We start from the raw sequence: 21186 nt of genomic DNA, 5'->3' as shown, positions 1-21186 counted from the left end.
TTGTATCTTATTATATATTTTAGATATCATTTAACTCAAGTATCATGCTTCATGGCTAAATAATTTCCGAATTTGGAATGAATACTGTATCTATCTATCTATATATGTATGTATGTATGTATGTATGTATGCATGCATGTATGTATGTATCTATCTATCTATCTATCAAAAGGTGATTGCTGAAAAATGTTCTAGACGTTTCACAGATCTAGCTTCATTAGTTGTATAAAGAAGAGCGAGAGATGTGGGGGGTGATATGGAAAATGATGCTAACGTTCAGCAACACTGGAGGGATCCTTTAAAGACCACATTTATAAAACTGCAGGTCATTTTTATAATTACAACATCTGTAGCCTAATCTTAATCACTTTACAGGCAAACCACAGTGTTAAAAAAAAAAAGGTCTCATCATGAGTTAATCTGCCTCAGGATAACTGTTACAAGCAGTGGTGGTGCATAATGAAGTTATAAATATAACAGCGCATTAGTATGACTGTAGGGTCTGTAAGCTGCTAAGCAGAGCGAGGTTACTCAGCGTCAGCAGAACTGAGACAGGGTTTCTTCCTGTGTGTGTGTGTGTGTGTGTGTGTGTGTGTGTGTGTGTGTGTGTGTGTGTGTGTGTGTGTGTGTGTGTGTGTGTGTGTGTGTGTGTGTGTGTGTGTGTGTGTGTGTGTGTGTGTGTGTGTGTGTGTGTGTGTGTGTGTGTGTGTGTGTGTGTGGAAAGTACCTTTGGGTGGGCTGGGATGTTAATTACTCGCACAGATTGACTCTCTTTTGTGAATGTGAATTACTGTAGATCAGGAACTGCTGAGGAATATTTATCTTTTATTTCATCTCTCAGTAAAAAGAAAGTGTATGTAAAGCCCCATATAACAGAAACAAACGATTGTGTCAAGATAGCTAGTTAAAAATTAAAAAGCCTATTATCCAGATTTCTAGATATGTAACATTTTGACACATTATTTTTGTTTTATTGTACACAATTTCGAACATGACTGTTGGGCAAAAACAGCTTGGCATATTTTAACTGTATCTATTCTTATACTTAGATGTTCCAACAACACTTGTGTTACAGAAGTTGTCATGTGGGAATTAGCTTATTATCCCTCACTACCACTCTATACATTACCAAATCGTAAATACTCAATATCTAATTTAAGGATCTGTGCTCACCTCAATGATGTGAACAGAAACAACATTTAACTACACACACTTGCTTCTCGTTTAGAACACGTCAACCATGGCTTTTTATTTAAGCAAAGGATAAATCAGAAAGTTTTCCAGGTAGATTGCATTATCCCAGCTAGTGACTTCATGAGGATTTAGAGCCTCATTTAGCTAGCTAGTGAAGCTATTAATGACCTGAGATAAACAGTTTGCAGGTTGTTTGGAAATCAAAGAAGCAATACAATATACAAGTGCTTAAGAATCAGACATGAGATAAGCCACAACAATTAAAAGCTACCTTCAATTGTATTGTTTCAACGTTTTTGATCTACCAAAGACTGTCGGATGAAATAAAAACAGTTTTACGATAACACTTTATATTAAGGTATGCTACACAAATTAACCATCAACTAGTTGTTAATTAACATGCATATTAGCAGTATATTGGCTCTTTATTAGTCATTATAAAACACGTATTAATGCCTTATTCTGCATGACCATATTCTACAAGTAATAAGCCATTAGTTGAGAGTTTTTCCTCAATAACCCTAATTAGTGCTTATTTATTGCAAGTAAGGAAGTTGTTGGACATGAGTTTTGGTCTTAATATGCTCTGCTCAATATGGGCCTAATAAGGCAGTTGTACCACAAGAATAGTAATTCTCCCATAATAACACTTAACAAATATGATATATTCGTATGTAACGAGACATTAAGTGTTAATTGTGTCTAAATAATTCAAAATTAGGTATAGAATATGTTTTGGGGTATTGACAGTTCAGCTACCAATAGCAAGGTGATATTGACCTGTATGTTTCATATTTGCACATTTATATATTTGTAAAATGTGTGCTGAAGGTTAGACAGGAAACCGGGTACAGGAAGTAGGAGAAAGTGAACTGAATAGCATGGCAGTAGATATCCATCAGTAGACTGCTATTAATTTTCCCTTTGCAACCTGAAGAGTAAAAGGGTCAAGTCCGTCAGAAAGCAATGACTGTAAATGTAACGGCCCGTCCACACACAGGCATGAAAATGTTTATGCAAATCCCGCCAGTACAAGCGCTAGCCAATCAAGCCAGACCGCAGTTCATTTCCTCATATACCAAACGAGAAATTACGGTAGCAAATCACCCGGTTCTTTTCGACCAGAACTATTTACCGGGATACAAACCGGAGTAACCAGGCATGGAGGGAGGTGGCAGAGACAGTGGGTGAAACTGGTAGGTTTTCGCCTGTTTGGGGAGTTTATATCCAGTTTACTTCGTTTTAACATTGCTATTGCTTTGTATGCCGGGGGCGGGCGGGAGATTCCTGATTGGTTGTTGGTCGCCTTGGGCGCGAGAAATCGCCAAGCCTCAGACACGCCCAGCTTCAAGATTTGTTGATGCCTGTAGTGTAGACGGGCCGTTACGTGTAAGCCTACACTTACTTAAAATCCCCAAACAGGCGAAAACCTACCAGTTTCACCCACTGTCTCTGCCACCTCCCTCCATGCCTCGCTCCTCCGGTTTGTATCCCGGTAGATGAACAGAGACTGATCATACAGCACCGGGTGATTCACTACCGCTATAATGAATTTTCCCTCCATTTTTTTGAATATGAGGACATTACCTGCGTAGTCTCTCCCAGCATACACGCGGTTTGATTGGCTAGCGCTTGTACTGGCGGGATTTGCATACGCGGGATTTGATTGGCTGATGCCAAGCATCGAGCCTCAAAAGTTGAACATTGTTCAACTTTTGATGCCGATAGATGCTCGTGATGCTTGCAAAGCCATGCCATGCCATGCTCCCCACAATGCAGTTCGGCGAAGTTTAAAAATCTTCTTCGTCACCCCATTCAAATGAATGGGTGAAGCGTTGAAAGCATTTTTCGATGCCTGTAGTGTAGACGGGCCGTTACACTGTAAGGATTAGTAACATGTATTGTTTTTATGGGATGACATTTGGAGATGTTTAAACGGTTTAAACACAATGCGTTAGCATTTGCGCTAGCGTTAGCATCATACACTGTAGTGTTAGCATACATGCTAGCATTAGCCATACTAGCATTAGCTATATTTACCTTGTTTACACTTAGCGGTCCTATGTGTTAATCGGTGTATGTTACACTTGCATGTATGAGATCATTAAGTGTAACTTTTTTTTGTATAGTTTCACTCCGTTTGAATGTCAGTGGACTGCAAATAAGTCAATAAAGGAGCATGGCTGCTCATTCCCTGGCTCTCAAAAGAGTTTGGCTGGCTGTTTAATCTATGTTCACATTGAGACAGTACAACACAGAGAGAACAGTACACCCAGCGTACACACCTATTGGAGAAACTTGACATGTGTTGGTATGTGTCTGAACCTCTCTTTAGTGGTTAATTAATAAAACAGATATTTAAACGTGTGCCTACTTTGTTCATGTACTGTTGAGGTTAATTTCAGTAGTTGTGAGCAATAATGTATTTTGCAAAGTGTGAAGAGGAGGCAACTTTAGAATAGGACACCTGCTCAGGTAAATTAGAGTCAAACTACTAGCTTATTGGTTATGAACAAGACTTCACTTTAAAATAGGGAACATGTTCTTAGATATAAATACCTAATTTTTAGTGTTATTTAGACACAATTAACACTTAGAGTTTCATGTCTTGTTACATAAGAATATATCATATTTGTTAAGTGTTATATGGGAGAATTACTATTGTTGTGGTAATACTGCCTTATTAGGCCCATATTGAGCAGAGCATATTAAGACACAAAAAACTAATATACAACAACTTCCTTACAATAAATAAGCACTAATTAGAAGGTTATTGAGGAAAAACTCTCAACTAATGGCCTATTACTTGTATAATACGGTAATGTAGAATAAGGCATTAATAAGTGTTTTATAATGACTAATAAAGAGCCAATATGCATGTTAATTAACAACTAGTTGATGGTTAATTTGTGTACCTTAATATAAAGTTTTACCGAAAATAATTTCTCATCTTGGTAAATAAATGTATGAACCAGAACTTGAACTGAAACTCTGAACCACACTTCACATTCTAATAGATCATTTTTTCTCTACGGCTTTGTAATGCACTTAATATTATGCAAGGTTTCAAAGCTGAGTATTGATTTGTGGTTTTCTGCAAAGAAGCCGCCAGGATTCTGCTCTGCAACATTGTAATACCAGCAGGTCAGCAAGAGGTGATTAAAGTTTACTTTGTCCTTGTTTCGCTGAAGCCTTAATTACAGCCTGACTTGTATCTTACCAAAGAGCAGTGGCAGAGAGAGGGGTTGTTAGAACAGATGACCTGCAGAGGTTAAATCTCTCTCCTGCAGCTGTGTAATGTGCTCCCGTAACAACACAGGGGCCCAGATGCATCCCATGTTTCAGGCTATTTTCACACAACTGAGTTACTCTTTACTCCCCACCCAGGGGGACGTGTGAGGGTAGACGGGAAGTGATGATGTTGGATTTTTTTTTCCTAGTCTCTTACATATTTGAGAGTGAAACATTATAGGGTTTGTTTCATTGTTTAAAAGCTCTAAACGAGTGCATATAAAATAGAGCTGATATTTTATATGGGTGGTATCTTTTGTGACCTATTGATAGGAAGACGTCTTCTTTACCCAAGGATATATCTACAGATGTGAATCTGATAATATACATATGTTTCACTGGTCGTTTTTCTTTACATTCATCCTTATTTTTTTCCTTTGGCCAATGAAAACCTAGATAAAGCTAGTTGTGATTTCAGTGTGCAGGTACTCCTTAAATGGGGATTTCACATTGATAGTAAGTCATTTGAGATATAGTGTCTATATATATGTTTAGTGTCTGTATCACTGGTTTAAACCATGTATGGAAATGATACTATGCTATTGTAAATCTATTTTAGGCATTTTTTGTTTCCACACCACTGAGCAGCGGGAGGATTTGGTCTCCGAGCTCTGATGGGTGTTAACCTTTAAATGAGTCTGAGGCAGCGGAACATCTCATTACTGTGGAGACGAGAGGTAAACCCATCCTTCAACGAGGGACCGTGACAGAGAGCACTAATTAACAAGGAATGAAACACTTTCTTCAGAGGGCTGGTGAAGGGAGAGTGAAAAAGGAGACAAATCTAGGCACACAAACACAACGCAATGCAACAATGGACAATAGATGTTTATTGCAAAGAGCTGCCGAAGAGCCACAGACAAACAAAAGTAAAGCCACACATGCTCACAAGGGTGGACCAGAGCGGAACACAAAGCAGTAGACATCTTCTTTTTTTTTATTTTTATCATTCCATTGATAACTGGAGAGCCATCATTAAATTACCACTTCCTGTCCTCAGCAACTAAAAAGGGATCCAAACAATCATGTACTCTATAGGTAAAAACATGTATCTATTTTCTGAATGACTACATTTAATGTGCATTTTTTATTCAACAATTCAGCCTTTTCTGCAGCTTGTGATTGGCCAAGTTCCCTTAAAGGTGGGGTAGGTAATTTTGGAGAAACCAGCTCGAGTGCGTGAGAATTTGAAAAAACACAGCCGGAAGAAATCTGCTACTTCCTTACAGAGCCCCTCCTCCAACACACACGAACGTGCACATGACCAATGAGGCCATGAGATAAGTTTGTGCACAGATGGAAGACTGACAGGCAGGTCGGCCATCCAGTTATTTTAGCCGGGCCGGCTCAGATGATTGGTTGTGCTTTTTACAGCGCTACAGCTGACACAGATGACATTTTTTTATGGATTTTTTGTCAAAGCACTTAAGATATTTATTGCTATCGAGATGTTAAGAGCATTCCATGGAATATAACAAAAACTATATGTTACTTACGTAACCCCAGTTCTCAGAGTAACATGAAGTGAGATGTCTCACTATGGGATGCGCCTCATCGCGGAGCAAACAGAAGCATCAATCTCATTACGCCAATCCTGATTGGCTGGTGATCTTGACGTCACCGTCAGGGGAAATCACCCCCTATAAGTAGCTTGCGCCACAACGCATGCGTCATTCAAAATAAGCACCTCTTCTCGCTTCACCATAGCAAGGAGGGCCGTCTGGTGAGACATCTCACTTTATGTTACTCTGAGGACTGGGGTTACGTAAGTAACCTATAGTTCTCATTCATAACACTTCGTTCGATGTCTCACTATGGGATATTGTAGCTCCCGTATTGCCAGATGAGCTTATCTCGAAAATCGCCAACCGATCAGAATTTTAACAGGTAGGACTCCGACTCAACCAGGTGCCCAGCACTGCTTGAGTCAACCTGGGAGTAGAACGCCCAGACTGTTAAAAGGCGGACACAAGTGAGCAGCGAGTAACAGCTCGCCGCTTGCACCAATGTCTTGAAAGGGAGACATCCTGAACAGAGCCCAGGATGCCGCCAGACCCTGAGTCAAGAGAAAACTCGCGAACCCGAGGGTGCCTGCGAGCTCTGACTTGTACGGGCCCCACAGCAATTGCCTCCACAATCCAGTGGGAGAGCCGTTGCTTAGTAACAGGCTTACCCTTGTGAGGGTTAGCCCAGGACACGAAGAGTTGGGCATTAAGACGAAGCTCTTTTGATCTGTCCATATGTGTGTAAAGCCCGGACTGGACACAACAGATCCTGCTGCTGCTCCCCGGAGGAAACCAGTGGCGGAGGAAATGCCTCAATGTCAATTGGGGTACACGAACCAACCACCCTTGGTGTAAAGGCAGGGTTGGGTTTCAACAACACTCTCGTTTGCCCTGAGTGCATGAGGGATGTACAGACAGTGCATGAATATCGCTGACCCGCTTGGCGGATGCCAGGGCCAGTAACAGCACTGTCTTGAGTGACAGATGTTTCATGTCAGCTCCTTCCAGGGGTTCAAATGGGGTCATTTTGAGCCCATTTAAAACCACTGCCAGGTCCCATAAGGGCACCAGCGACCTGGAGACAGGGAGGAGCCTGCGAGCTCCCTTCATAAAACGGCAAACCAAAGGATGTTGGCTAGCCGTCTTACCCTCAAAGCCCACATGGCATGCAGCAATAGCAGCCAGGTACACCTTGATCGTGGAGAAAGCTCTGTGTTTATCGATCAAGTCCTGTAGGAATGATAAAATCACCCCGACAGGACATTGAAAAGAGATGTGTCCTTCTTGAAGGCACCACTCCTCAAACACCCTCCACTTACAGTCGTAAAGAGACCTGGTGGAGGAAGCTCTCGCACTCTGAATAGTGTTTCTCACCTTCTGAGGGAGTCCCACTGTATTCAGATTGTACCACTCACGGGTCAGGCCCATAGTGCCCCGCGCTCTGGGCGTGGGTGAAAGATCGCCCCCCACCGCCTGAGACAATCAGTCCCTGCGTGGTGGGGGCTACCATGGCTGCCCGCCCAACAGCTGATATATCTCCGCCAGCCCGTACGTTGCGGGCTAGGGCGGAAACATCAGAGTAAGTGTGTGGCTTACCCCCAACTCTGGCCAGTGTTGGGGGTAACAGAGCCAGGAGTGGGAACGCGTACAGAGGACCCGGAGGTCAATCGTGTACGAGTGTGTCCCCGCCTAACAGTGCGTTTAAATCGTGCATTAAAGAGAACAGCTGTCATTGAGCATTTTTTCTTTATGCAAACAGATTTAACTGTCGTAACGCACCCACAGCGGACTCACGATCCTTGGATGTGGAGTCCAGTCTGCATAGAGTGGTGCACCTTTGGACAGTAGTTCTGTCCCGAGGTGCATCACTCCTGGTACCTGTGTCGCTCTCAGAGAGAGGAGACGTCTGCCGCTCCAAGGGATCAGTTTGTGTGCCAGTGTGTGTGACTGGGGACCACGCAACCTCCCTTGGCGGTTCATACACGATATCGTGTCGTCTGTCCTCACGAGGACATGGTGTCCTCTGAGAGAAGGCAGGAAGCGTTTTAGGGTGGGGAACACCGCTAAAATCTCCGGGTAATTTACGTGCGCCTGCTGGAGGTCTCTGCTCTAGGGACCTCTCACCGGGCGACCTTCGTAAATACCCTATCAGCCTGTCTGACATGCGTCCGTGGTGACCACCTTCTGTGAAAGGACAGCACCCGTAGGGGCGTCCCGCACTAGAAAAGTCGGGTGTAGTGCCACTACGCATTACATAGTAACCAATACTCTCTGCACGCCGTGGCGCGCGGGGTTTAGTTTTATTATGAGCCCCATGTTGAGCGGGTGCTTTACGAGGACATTTGTCTGCGTAATCTGACTCCGCTCAGTGGGCATTATAGATAAAACCCTTCTTTCTAGGAGAGAGAGAACCTCTCTCTCCAGAATATGGGTTGACTCTCTCTGGGCTTGTGAAAACAGATAATGTGTAACTGTTTTGAGAAGCCCAGGCAGATGTCGTGAGTATCTCCTGCTGTATGCTCCTTAGAGCCAGCTGAGATGCCACGCTTACGGCTCCAGCCGGCACTGCGCATGCGTGTGACGGTGGTGCCTTCATAGCTCCAGCCGGCACTGCGCCTGTGCGTGCCGGTGGTGCCTTTACAGCTCCAGCCGGCACTGCAAACGTAAACGCGCGGGCCAGATTAACACTATTACATGATATCACAACCCAGTCTCACGGCATTTCGTGTTCACCAACACGATTTGTAATCTATTGATTTGTGTTCACCAATACGATTTGCCCCTTTTTTTCGTGTTGCACAGCACGATTTCAAAAGCAATGTATTTCTACTGCCTGCAGCACGTCTTTTTCTCCGGTCGTGGGAGACCGGAATCTGTGTGGTTCATAAAAACATGTTCTTACTCAATATCAAGCCACAATTATTGCTTTTATTTTAAATCGTATAATTTCGGACTTTTGTTGCCGTCTGTGAGGAAAATAAATGGGGTTCAGAGCCTCAGGATACGGAAATCTGTATTTTTAAATATTTTTTCCTTCTAATTTGTTATTCTTTTCAAAATAACACACTGTTATTTACTCACCAATAACACACAATTATCCTTGCTTTTATTTATTGGTTTAATTCCATAATCTCGGGCTTTTTTGGTGTCCGTCAGGAACTGAATTTCAAAATAAAAATAACCGGAAACAGACGTAGGCCTATAAGGGACATTTCGAGCATCATTGCAATTGTCAACATTTCTGAGTTTAGGATGGCCGAAGACACTACACTACCCATAATCCCCAGCTATCGTTTAGGACTACAGTGCCCGTAAGGTTACGCAGAGCGTCAAACAGCTGTGTGAAATGGAACGAAACCACGCCAGACTATCCAAAACTGGAATCGAACACCCCCCCAGAACTACACATGCTGTCTATTGTGTTTCGCAAAATGTTCTATGGGACGTCTCTACTGAACGTTTTCGTTTTTCCCACAATTAGAAGTTGCCAGTATTAAACACATTGGTGTTATCAAATGTAAAACATATAATTAATAAATGGGTGAAAATCGCTGTCCATAATGCGCAGCATTAACATATACCCACATGACAGCTCATTGCTACTTTGTAATTCTACTCCACTACAATTCAGAGGTTAACCTGGTATTTTTACTCCACTGCATTTATTTGAGTTACTTTGCAGATTCTGATTAATGATGTGAAATATAAACAACCCTTAAATCAGACTTTAGTTACACCTGAGTAAAATTCAGGGAAGGTGATTGTCAAGTGCCAACAATCAGGAGAGATATTTGATAGTTGGTGCTTGAGAAGACTAAACATGTATCTGCAATTGACATGAATGGAAACAAGTAATAAAGTATATTCATTACTCGTTAGTCTCTACTAATAGTTAATTAAAGACTGTATATTATGGCTATTTTGCACATCCCTTTCAAGATTTTCAAAGGTTTATTGACATATCATATACACAACTATACGGTGTAGTTATGCAATGAATGACAAACTTGGGTCACAGGTTCCTCAACAGTGCATTACAAGACATCAATATGTGTGTACCTCCACCATTAAACTGTCATATTCTGCACATTTCGTATTCTATCTACATACATAAGAGTATAATTAATGTGTATAATATCAGTTAAAATAAGTGTTTCAACATAGTTAACATTGCAGGAAAGCAATATATTTTGCACCTCCTCCTATTAATATATTTGTACATCCTGCACTAAACTGTTTTATTGTAGAGATCACTTATAGTATCTTCTTGATTTTTATATTCTATATTTCTATATTTATACTTTCCCCCTATGAAAGTATGTACTCTTAATATTTTTTTAATCAAATATAACACATAAAAACAATAATTCAATAACGTGCTTTAACCACTAGGAGGTGCACACAAGGTACACACAGCCATAATAACTTTGTATTATTAGTGGGTATGTACAACATCTGAAGATGTATAGTTTTATGCATGCTTTCACATCATTTTACAGCATATTGCTATACTATTTCAGACTCAGTATTTACATTCTTACATTCAAAGAAAATCAGTAATATCTTTAAAAACTACAGTCCTTTTCTATCAGCTGTGCACCGTTATGGTGTAAATATAACCTATCTATGAATTAGTTCAAATGTAAAAGTCAGCCGAATTAGTGTTGATACTGCAAGGAGACGTATTGTGTGAAGAGAAATTGAAGATGTTGTTTAATTGTTGATATATTTATGATCTACGTCAAGTATTCAGTTTCGGCGGCATTTCTTCCAGTTTTTCCAAAGGTCTTCTCATCAGGGCTCTCTAAATAAAGAACTACGGCAGATCTGTAATATGTAATGCAGCCGAACCGTGTATTACAATGCCGTTATGTGATGACTTTCAAAGAGAAAAGCAAGAGCACTCGGAATTAAGTATTATTTTATTCTTTTAAAATGTTTTCCGGATTTCATATAATATAAACACCAAATCCCAGCATGCATTGCGGCTAACACATCCAATCAGCGAGCTTAAAACCATAGCTGAGGATCTTGGGTAATCGCTCGAAATGCTACGTCTGTTTCCGGTTATATTTATTTTGAAATTCAGTTCCTGACGGACGCCAAAAAAGCCTGAGATTATGGAATTAAACCAATAAATAAAAGCAACGATAATTGTGTGTTATTGGTGAGTAAATAACAGTGTGTTATTTTGAAAAGAATAACAAATTTGAAGGAAAAAAATATTTAAAAAATACAGATTTCAGTATCCTGAGGCTCTGAGCCCCATTTATTTTCCTCACAGACGGCAACAAAAGTCCGAAATAAAAAATTAAAAGCAATAACTGTGGCTTGATATTGAGTAAGAACAGCTTCCGGTCTTCCTCGACCCAACCGGAGAAAAAGACGTGCTGCAGCCTGCAGGCACGAAACACATTACCAGTAGAAATACATTGCTTTTAAAATCATCCTGTGCAACACGAAAAAAAAGGGGCAAATCGTGTTGGTGAACACGAATCAATAGATTAAAAATTGTGTTGGTGAACACGAAATGCCGTGAGACTGGGTTGTGATATCATGTAATAGTGTTAATCTGGCCCGCGCGTTTACGTTTTCAAATTTTAAATTACATTTTTGGATTGATCCCACTGCTGGCAGGGAACTGCTGCGCGCAGTTCCCTCGCCCCTCCCCCCTCTGAGGGAACTCCGCCACGTCAATCAAATGCGTGCAGCGAGTGATACAAAAGTGACAGAGTGGAAGGAAAATATATCGCCCAGTCATGTCTACATCAAAACTTTCAGGGAAAAGAAAAGTCGATGATGACCACAGAAGATTTCAGGAGAAGTGGCAGACTGAATATTTTTTTGTCGAATACAGGGGAAATGCAACGTGCCTTATATGCACAGAGAAAATCGCTGTATACAAGGAGTATAACGTCAAACGTCACTACTCAACTAAACATGCAGAGTATGCAAAATACCTGGGAGACGAGAGAGAGAAAAGAGTCCGAGCTAAAAAAAAATGCTATGGAAGCAACAACATCTCTTCAAGAAAGGAAGCAATGAGGCTGATTTAGCAGTCGAAGCTAACTATGTGGTGAGTGAGATGATTGCTAAGGCCGTTTACGGAAGGCGAGTTTATGAAAAAGTGCATGTTGCAGGCTGCAAGTATAGTCTGTCCGGAAAAGAAGGGTCAGTTTAACAACATCAGCCTGTCAGCTAACACAGTGGCAGAGCGCATTTCTGACTTATCAAGTGACATATATGATCAGCTGTGCGACAAAGTCAAACTTTTCTGTGCATACTCTGTGGCTCTTGATGAGAGCACGGACATCACTGACACCGCTCAGCTCGCAATGTATGTCCGTGGTGTTGATGACAAGTTTGAAGTGACAGAGGAGTTGCTTACAGTGAAACCAATGCATGGCCAGACCACCGCTCAGGAGATATTCCAGCAACTGTGTGATGCCATTGCGGATATTGGTCTGCCATGGAAGAGGTTTGTTGGAATTACGACCGACGGAGCGCCATCAATGACAGGGAGGAAAAATGGGCTGGTGGCACTTGTTCAAAGAAAACTGGAGGAGGAGGAGGGTGTGGAGGAGGCTATTGCTCTGCACTGCATTATCCATCAGCAGGCCCTTGCAAATGCTTGAAGTTTGACAATGTGATGTCTGTTGTTGTGAAATGCATCAACCATATCAGATCCAGGGGCTTAAAGCACCGTGCTTTTTTGGAGGAAATTGAGTCAGAATATGAGGATGTGCTCTACTTCACAGAGGTGCGTTGGCTCAGCAGGGGACACGTCCTGAAGAGGTTTTTTGAGTTGAGAACAGAACTGAAAGTATTCATGCTGGAGAAGGTTGGGATGGCTGTTCTCGAGCTGAGTGATCCCAAATGGCTCATGGACTTAACTTTTCTTGTTGACATCACGCAGGAGCTGAATGCACTGAATAAGAAGTTGCAGGGCCAGGGCCAGCTTGTCAGTGCAGCATATGACGATGTCAAAGCATTCTCTACAAAACTGGTGTTATGGAAAGCCCAGCTCCCTCAGAAAAACCTCTGCCATTTCCCAGCATGCAAGGCTCTCATGGACAGGGGCACAGCATTCAGTGGTGAGAAGTATGTTGATGTCATTGTGAAGCTACAGGAGGAATTTGATCAGCGGTTTGCAGACTTCAAGACACACAGAGCCACTTTCCAAATGTTTGCAGACCCCTTCTCCTTTGATGTGGAAAATGCCCCTGGTGTGCTTCAAATGGCGCTCATTGACCTGCAGTGCAATTCTGAGCTCAAAGCCAAGTTCAGGGAAGTGAATGGGAGAGCAGACAAGCTTGGACAGTTCATGAGAGAATTGCCCCCCTCCTTCCCTGAGCTTTCCAGGATGTTCAAGCGGACCATGTGCCTTTTTGGGAGCACATATGTGTGAACAGCTCTTCTCCACCATGAACTTCAATAAGTCAAAGTACAGGTCCAGACTTACTGATGAACATCTTCAAGCCATACTAAGGGTTTCAACTGCTTCCTCCCTCAAACCAAATGTGGCTCAGCTGTGTGAGAGGAAGCGCTGCCAGGTCTCTACCAGCAAGGAGTAGGCAAGAGCAACTGTAAATAGTTATGTTGTGAAGAACATGTTAAGAAGATGTTGAAGAACTGTTAATGTTGTATTTTTTTAATCCCTTTTTTGTGGAATACTTGAAGCGGCCCAGACGTGCCCAGACTCTACGTCCAGCGGCCCCCAGGTAAATGGAGTCTGAGACCCCTGCCGTAGCTGCTCTCAAAAGGGGAAGAATTGGCGGGCTGTTTATTGGTTTTATTTTCATTTTTTTGAGCTGCGCCCTCGGCCTGAAGCCTGGATGCGTCAGCGGGAAATGTTTTATGACAAAGGAATCAGTCAGCATGTGACATGTGTTTGTGCGGACTTGAGGATGGTGCTTAGGCATCTCTCGAGACGGCGGGAACACATTCACGGAGGGGAGAAGGAGGGGCTGTCACGCCGCTCGCTTCTTCTTCCTCGACTGCTGGCCGAAATTCTGGGTTGCCTGAGCTGCAGCCGGAACCGGAGATTTTCTCGGCCAACTTGCCCTTGTCTCCAGCCTGGGCTGGGGACTCGGGGTGGGCTGCGACCTCTGCGTCTTCTGTGTTTTAAACCGAGCAGAGTTCGAGGCAGCTTGGGCAGAGGACTGCTGCTGCTGCGCATTATTTAACATTGGGCTTCTATAGAAATGACCACAGAAACTTTGGAAACAGATTGTTGATACATGTGTTGCTTGAGGTTGTTGGAGTATATACTGCAGGCAAAATACTGTACTGATACTACTTTTTTTCGCTGCAAAAATGTCTCACTTAGTCCTCAGATAAAGTGTACAGTTTCTAAACCGAGCGAGCCCTAATAGTTGGTAAAGCTGACTTTGCATTTCATTAAAAACATGACTCATTTAAAGTAAGCTGCTCAGTAGATAATCTTACATAACTCTTCTCTATACCTGATTGGATAATTGCACCACTCACTGGATTAGTCTTGGGTAACAGTGCCGCTACCATGACATTTGTTCTCTAAATTAAGCTCAGAAGGATATTTTTGGGTATGAGACATAAATACACATTGAGGTTGCAGATCGAGTGTAGATGTCATATATAATATTATAAATATGAAGCTTAAGTAGTTATTTCCAAGCTACAGGTTGCAGAAAGAGAGTATCAGCATGTCAAATTTAAGCTTAGACGTTTCCAATTGTCCACTGATCAATGTAGTTTACAACTCAGGGGTTTAGTCTGTTTCATTATGGATGGTTTTTGTTTCTAGAGACACATCTTGAACAAATTAGGATGGCTTTGTAAGGCTGAGAGTAAGTACGTCAGACAGACTGAGAATGTTGTAAAAGCCTATTGGTTGAAGAGATAGTGTTTCAGAAGTGCATGAGGAGTCAGAGGATGTTTGAAGGCCATCATCTGAGTCCTTTGCCAAGTGGTTATTGAGCCTTTGCTGCTGATCGATAATTTTTCTTCTGTTATTCGGCTTGGAAACTCTCTCAGCCCCCTGATAGATGGAGAGCTATCTAACCTGTCAGCACTGTCAGGAATACATATGAGATCCTCTGACTAGAAACTGGAAAATGAGCCAATGCTACACAGAGGCTTTTGGATGCCTCAGATCGCTCAATTGACAGTAAGATACCACTGTTCTTCTGCCAGTGTATTGCCTTTAGTGTTCTAAGGTTAACACATCTCACTTATCGCATTCATATAATTGAACATAATGAGAAAAGTGTACAGAAGTACCTGATGGAAACCCAGCGATACTCTCTACATTGTTTCACTGAATCTGTTACGGTGTGTGAAGCAGGCAGGACCCAAATGCAGAATAAAGTGAAAATTCCTTTATTTCAAGGCTAAAACAAAGACAAAACAGAACACTCACCGACGAACTCAAGACACAAGACGAACCGACAAAGACAGACAGAAAAACCTAGGGTCACCAGGGTGGGTGGAGAGGGTCCGGAGGACGGGTCTGGGCGGACAACCCAGGGGCACAGCAGAGGACCAGGAAGGGATCTCGGGCGGACGGCCCGGAGGCAAAGCAGAGTTCAAAAAGGGGAATTCGGGCGGACGGCCCGGGGGCAAGGCAGAGTTCAAAAAGGGGAATTCGGGCGGACGGCCCGGGGGCAAGGCAGAGTTCGAGGAGGGGCGAAGACCACAGCTCTCAGGGGACCGGGCAGGAGCCGGTGTTGACCGGACAGTAACCAGAGCCGGTGGGACAGTTGTCGGCAAGATTCCCCACGGAAGAGGACAAGGAGTTGGCAGGACCCCCGGCGAGACATGTAATGTCGAGGCCTCCAACGAAACAGGACATGGGGTTGGCAGGACCCCCGGTAGAAGAGTAGTCGGCGGGGCCTCCAATGGCACAGGACACGGGGTTGGCAGGACCCCCGGCAGGAGAGCAGTCGGCGGGGCCTCCAATGGCACAGGACACAGGGTTGGCAGGACCCCCGGCAGGAGAGCAGTCGGCGGGGCCTCCAACGGCACAGGATACAGGACCAGCAGGACAGTTGACAGCGGGACCTCCAACGAGACAGGACAAAGGGTTGGCAGGACCCCCGGCAGGAGAGTAGTCGGCGGGGCCTCCAACGGGACAGGACAAAGGGTTGGCAGGACCCCCGGCAGGAGAGCAGTCGGCGGGGCCTCCAACGGCACAGGATACAGGACCGGCAGGACCCCCGGCAGGACAGTTGACGGCGGGACCTCCAACGAGACAGGACAAAGGGTTTGCAGGACCCCCGGCAGGAGAGTAGTCGGCGGGGCCTCCAACAAGACAGGACACAGGATTGGCAGGACCCCCGGCAGGAGAGTTGTCGGCGGGGCCTCCAACGGCACAGGACACAGGACTGGCAGGACCCCCGGCAGGAGAGTAGACGGCGGGACCTCCAACGGGACAGGACATAGGGTTGGCAGGACCCCCGGCAGGAGAGTAGACGGCGGGACCTCCAACGGGACAGGACACAGGACTGGCAGGACCCCCGGCAGGAGAGTAGACGGCGGGACCTCCAACGGGACAGGACATAGGGTTGGCAGGACCCCCGGCAGGAGAGTAGACGGCGGGACCTCCAACGGGACAGGACATAGGGTTGGCAGGACCCCCGGCAGAAGAGTAGACGGCGGGACCTCCAACGGGACAGGACAAAGGGTTGGCAGGACCCCCGGCAGGAGAGCAGTCGGCGGGGCCTCCAACGGCACAGGATACAGGACCAGCAGGACAGTTGACAGCGGGACCTCCAACGAGACAGGACAAAGGGTTGGCAGGACCCCCGGCAGGAGAGTAGTCGGCGGGGCCTCCAACGGGACAGGACAAAGGGTTGGCAGGACCCCCGGCAGGAGAGCAGTCGGCGGGGCCTCCAACGGCACAGGATACAGGACCGGCAGGACCCCCGGCAGGACAGTTGACGGCGGGACCTCCAACGAGACAGGACAAAGGGTTTGCAGGACCCCCGGCAGGAGAGTAGTCGGCGGGGCCTCCAACAAGACAGGATTGGCAGGACCCCCGGCAGGAGAGTTGTCGGCGGGGCCTCCAACGGCACAGGACACAGGACTGGCAGGACCCCCGGCAGGAGAGTAGACGGCGGGACCTCCAACGGGACAGGACACAGGGTTGGCAGGACCCCCGGCAGGAGAGTAGACGGCGGGACCTCCAACGGGACAGGACACAGGACTGGCAGGACCCCCGGCAGGAGAGTAGACGGCGGGACCTCCAACGGGACAGGACATAGGGTTGGCAGGACCCCCGGCAGGAGAGTAGACGGCGGGACCTCCAACGGGACAGGACATAGGGTTGGCAGGACCCCCGGCAGAAGAGTAGACGGCGGGACCTCCAACGGGACAGGACAAAGGGTTGGCAGGACCCCCGGCAGGAGAGCAGTCGGCGCGGCCTCCAACGGCACAGGATACAGGACCGGCAGGACCCCTGGCAGGACAGTTGACGGCAGGACCTCCAACGAGACAGGACACAGGATTGGCAGGACCCCCGGCAGGAGAGTTGTCGGCGGGGCCTCCAACGGCACAGGACACAGGACTGGCAGGACCCCCGGCAGGAGAGTAGACGGCGGGACCTCCAACGGGACAGGACATAGGGTTGGCAGGACCCCCGGCAGGAGAGTAGTCGGCGGGACCTCCAACGGGACAGGTCAAAGGGTTGGCAGGACCCCCAGCGGAACCTCCAACGGGACTTGAGAGAGGGCTTGAGAGGGAACTCGAGAGGAAACTTGAGAGGTAACTCGAGAGGTGATTTGAGAGGGGACTCGAGAAGGAACTCGAGAAGAGACTCGAGAGGGAACTCGAGAGGAGATTCGAGAGATGAATTGAAAGGGAACTCGAGAGGGGACTCGAGAGAAGACTTGAGAGTGGACTCGAGAGGGAACTCGAGAGAAGACTTGAGAGTGGACTCGAGAGAGAACTCGAGAGGGAACTGGAGGGGTGTCTGGAAAGGAGACTCGAGAGGGGACTCGAGAGGAGACTCGAGAGGGAACTGGAGAGGAAACTCGAGAGGGGACTCGAGAGATGACTCGAGAGGAGACTCGAGAGGGAACTCGAGAGGGGACTCGAGAGGGGATTCGAGAGGAGACTCGAGAGGGCATTCGAGAGGGAACAGGAGAGGGGACTCGAGAGGGAACAGGAGAGGGGACTCGAGAGGGAACTCCAGAGGAGACTCGAGAGGGGACTCGACAGGGAACTCGACAGGGGACCTGAGAGGGGACTTGTGTCGGTCTGTACGCCGACAGGACACGGGGAGCTGGCGTCGGCTGGAGAGCCAACAGGAGATGAGGAGCTGGAGTCAGCCGGTACACCGACAGGCCTCGGGGAGCTGGCATTGGCTGGAGAGCCAACAGGAGACGAGGAGCTGGAGTCGGCCGGTACGCCGACAGGCCTCAGGGAGCTGGCGTCGGCTCGACGTCGGCTGGAGAGCCAACAGGAGACGAGGTGCTGGAGTCGGCCGGTACGCCGACAGGACACGGGGAGCTGGCGTCGGCCGGAGAGCCAGTCCTGGAGCCGAAACTGGAGTTGGGACCATGGCTACTGGGGCCGGTACTGAAGCCGGAACCATGGCTGCTGGGGCCGGAGCCATGGCTGCTGGGGCCATGACTGGAGCTGGGACAATGGCTGTATGGGCCGGTTCTGGAGCCGGAACCATGGCTGTGGGGACCGGTTCTGGAGTCGGAACCATTGCTGCTGGGCGCGGAGCGGAAGCCTGGACCCTGGACCCTGGCTGTGTAAGCCAGGTAATGGAGAATGGAAGCATGGCTGCGTGGGCCGGTACTGGTGCATGAATCCATGGCCTTGTAGGCCGGTTCTGGAGCCGGAACCCTGGCCTTGCGTCTCTTAGGAGTCTTTTGGAGGCTTCGTGGACCTCCAAACGCCAGACCAGACCCCAAGAAAGGGTCAGAACATGAAGACTGGCACTCAGGGCTACGTGAGAAAACACTAAGCCACTCGGGCAACAAGCTCCAGAGCCAGGGCTTGCGAGCAACCTCCTGACGTGCCTCCTTCAACGCAGCCTCTCTACCCCGTCTAGATGAGGCGCCTTTCCACGTATAAAAAATGTACTCCAGAGAGTATCCAAGACATTCCGCCTGTTGCATCAAATGGGCTGAGTCTGCTGGGTCCATAATGGTCTGTTCGTAATGTTACGGTGTGTGAAGCAGGCAGGACCCAAATGCAGAATAAAGTGAAAATTCCTTTATTTCAAGGCTAGGTGATAAACAAAGACAAAACAGAACACTCACAGACGAACTAGTCAGACGAACCGACAAAGACAGAAAAACCAGAACTTAAATAAGACTAATCACACAAACAAGACACAGGTGAGGAGGGAGGAGAAAACACAGGGGCCACAGGTGAACACAATCAGGTAATCAGACACACCAGGGAAACTAACGACAGGGAACCACAGACAGATCTAAACAAGACAAAACACCATAAAGACAGATCGTGACAGAATCATCTTTAATCTTTAGTCACACCAAGATCCACTATCTTCAGTCCCACAAAGAAATATATCTTCATATGTAAATCCATTGCCACAAATATATCTGCACACAATAACCCATAATAGCATGCTCAGGTCATGGGCCTCATGAAACCCTGTGTAATTTCAACACTTTCAACCATAAGTGTGGAATCAAAAATCGATGTCATAGCTGTTCAAATATCAATTACACACAGAAAGAAGTGACATAAATCAACCTCTTTTTCTAGTCTGAGGAGATGTTATCTGTAATGTGTGCGTGTGTCTTCTCCTGTACCTTTGTCGCTGAAGTCGTCGACCAGGATGATCTCTGCGATGAGCTGTGGAGGAGAGCGGTTGAGCACGCTGTGAACGGTCCTCAGCAGCGACGACCAGCCTTCGTTATGGAACGGGATGATGATGCTGGTGTTGGGCAGCTTCTCTGCATACAGCTTTGGTTTACAGCTGCAAACAGGAAAAGTGAAAAAAATAAAGAAATACCCCCAATGTAATAGGGTGGCCATTTTACTACTATTTCATTTAATTTGTTTTCATTTTTTCATTTGTTCGGTTCATGGTATGCACAACTTCATGTATAACAATTATTTACAAAACATGTCTCTATAAACACACCATACCCGAAAAGGAGCCGGGAGGAGAAAATAATCTTATATTACCTGCCGCTGTCTAAGAAAATAAAAATAAATAGAAATAGATGGTCTGTCCTTCATATGTTCTTATTCACAGCCAATCATAATGGTATCGTAGGAAAATAAGAGAAACACAAAAACGTAACAAAAAAAATACTTAGTTCCCGCTTGACAGTTCACGGAACAAACAAAAAAACAACACCAACATCTCCATGTTTTATTAATCCACCTTATCAAGGGAAGGAAGCAACTTCATTCACACCCTCATCCTGCAATCGACTGCTCAGCAGATGCCGGGTCAGTGAGGTGACATATGGATTCAGTGCTCAGATGAATGTGTTTGAGAAGGCTGATAAACAGCAGCTCTACTCAGCTTCCTAAAATCCACAAGCAATCTTCTCTGAAACCGTTATTCAATCTATTTTTTCTATCATTTGCTATTACAGTGAAAATTGTATTCGCTCGCCTCTCGAAGATATGATAACAAAATAAATAATGAAAGAGCCCATTTGGTTTTATAAATTAAACACATTTTGGGTTTGGTACCAAATTGTATCCTGTTATTATATTATTATTATTATTATACTACCAAAATAATGTAGATGATACATTAATAATAAAACAGAGGATCAAAGTCTTGAAAACAGCAGCAAAGGAAAAGATTGCTCTACGTGGATACAACCACATAAGCCTCCTGTTATAATGATGATTTGAAGATATTGTAATCATGGCATTGTCTCCTGCCAGAACATATACAAGGTAATGCAAACAACAAATCTCCTTTTAAAACATGATGCCCGAGTAATTGTTGATGACATGGATATGCATGATATTTGGTTAGGTCTGGATAAACATAATTACTGGGATAGGGATCAGTGTTGTTGAAATAACAAATTCATCCTTTGTTATCATAATTAAAAGAAACCAATATTGACTGTTGAGAGAGATATTAAGTGGGTTTTAGTCTGGCTCTTTGTTCTTCATATCTGGACTTTGAGGCACTATAACAACATATCATTACTTCTACCTTTGCTAAGGGCCAATGGTGCATTCACATGCCCCTCAGATGGAT

The 21186-nt window shown here is 45.5% G+C and overlaps 1 protein-coding gene across 1 annotated transcript in view; it reads right to left on the bottom strand.

Moving 5' to 3' along the window:
• The window catches only part of LOC117458727 (polypeptide N-acetylgalactosaminyltransferase 10-like), an 83150-nt gene that overhangs the window by 41725 nt on the left and 20239 nt on the right, over positions 1-21186 (bottom strand). Inside the window, exon 4 of the mRNA XM_034099361.1 lies at positions 19763-19929. Coding sequence (XP_033955252.1) covers positions 19763-19929 — 167 coding nt within the window. The remainder of the gene's footprint in view (positions 1-19762; positions 19930-21186) is intronic.

Source organism: Pseudochaenichthys georgianus, chromosome 14, assembly GCF_902827115.2.
Source record: "Pseudochaenichthys georgianus chromosome 14, fPseGeo1.2, whole genome shotgun sequence".
In the NCBI taxonomy this organism is placed as follows: domain Eukaryota; kingdom Metazoa; phylum Chordata; class Actinopteri; order Perciformes; family Channichthyidae; genus Pseudochaenichthys; species Pseudochaenichthys georgianus.
This window is presented reverse-complemented; position numbering and strand designations above follow the sequence as displayed.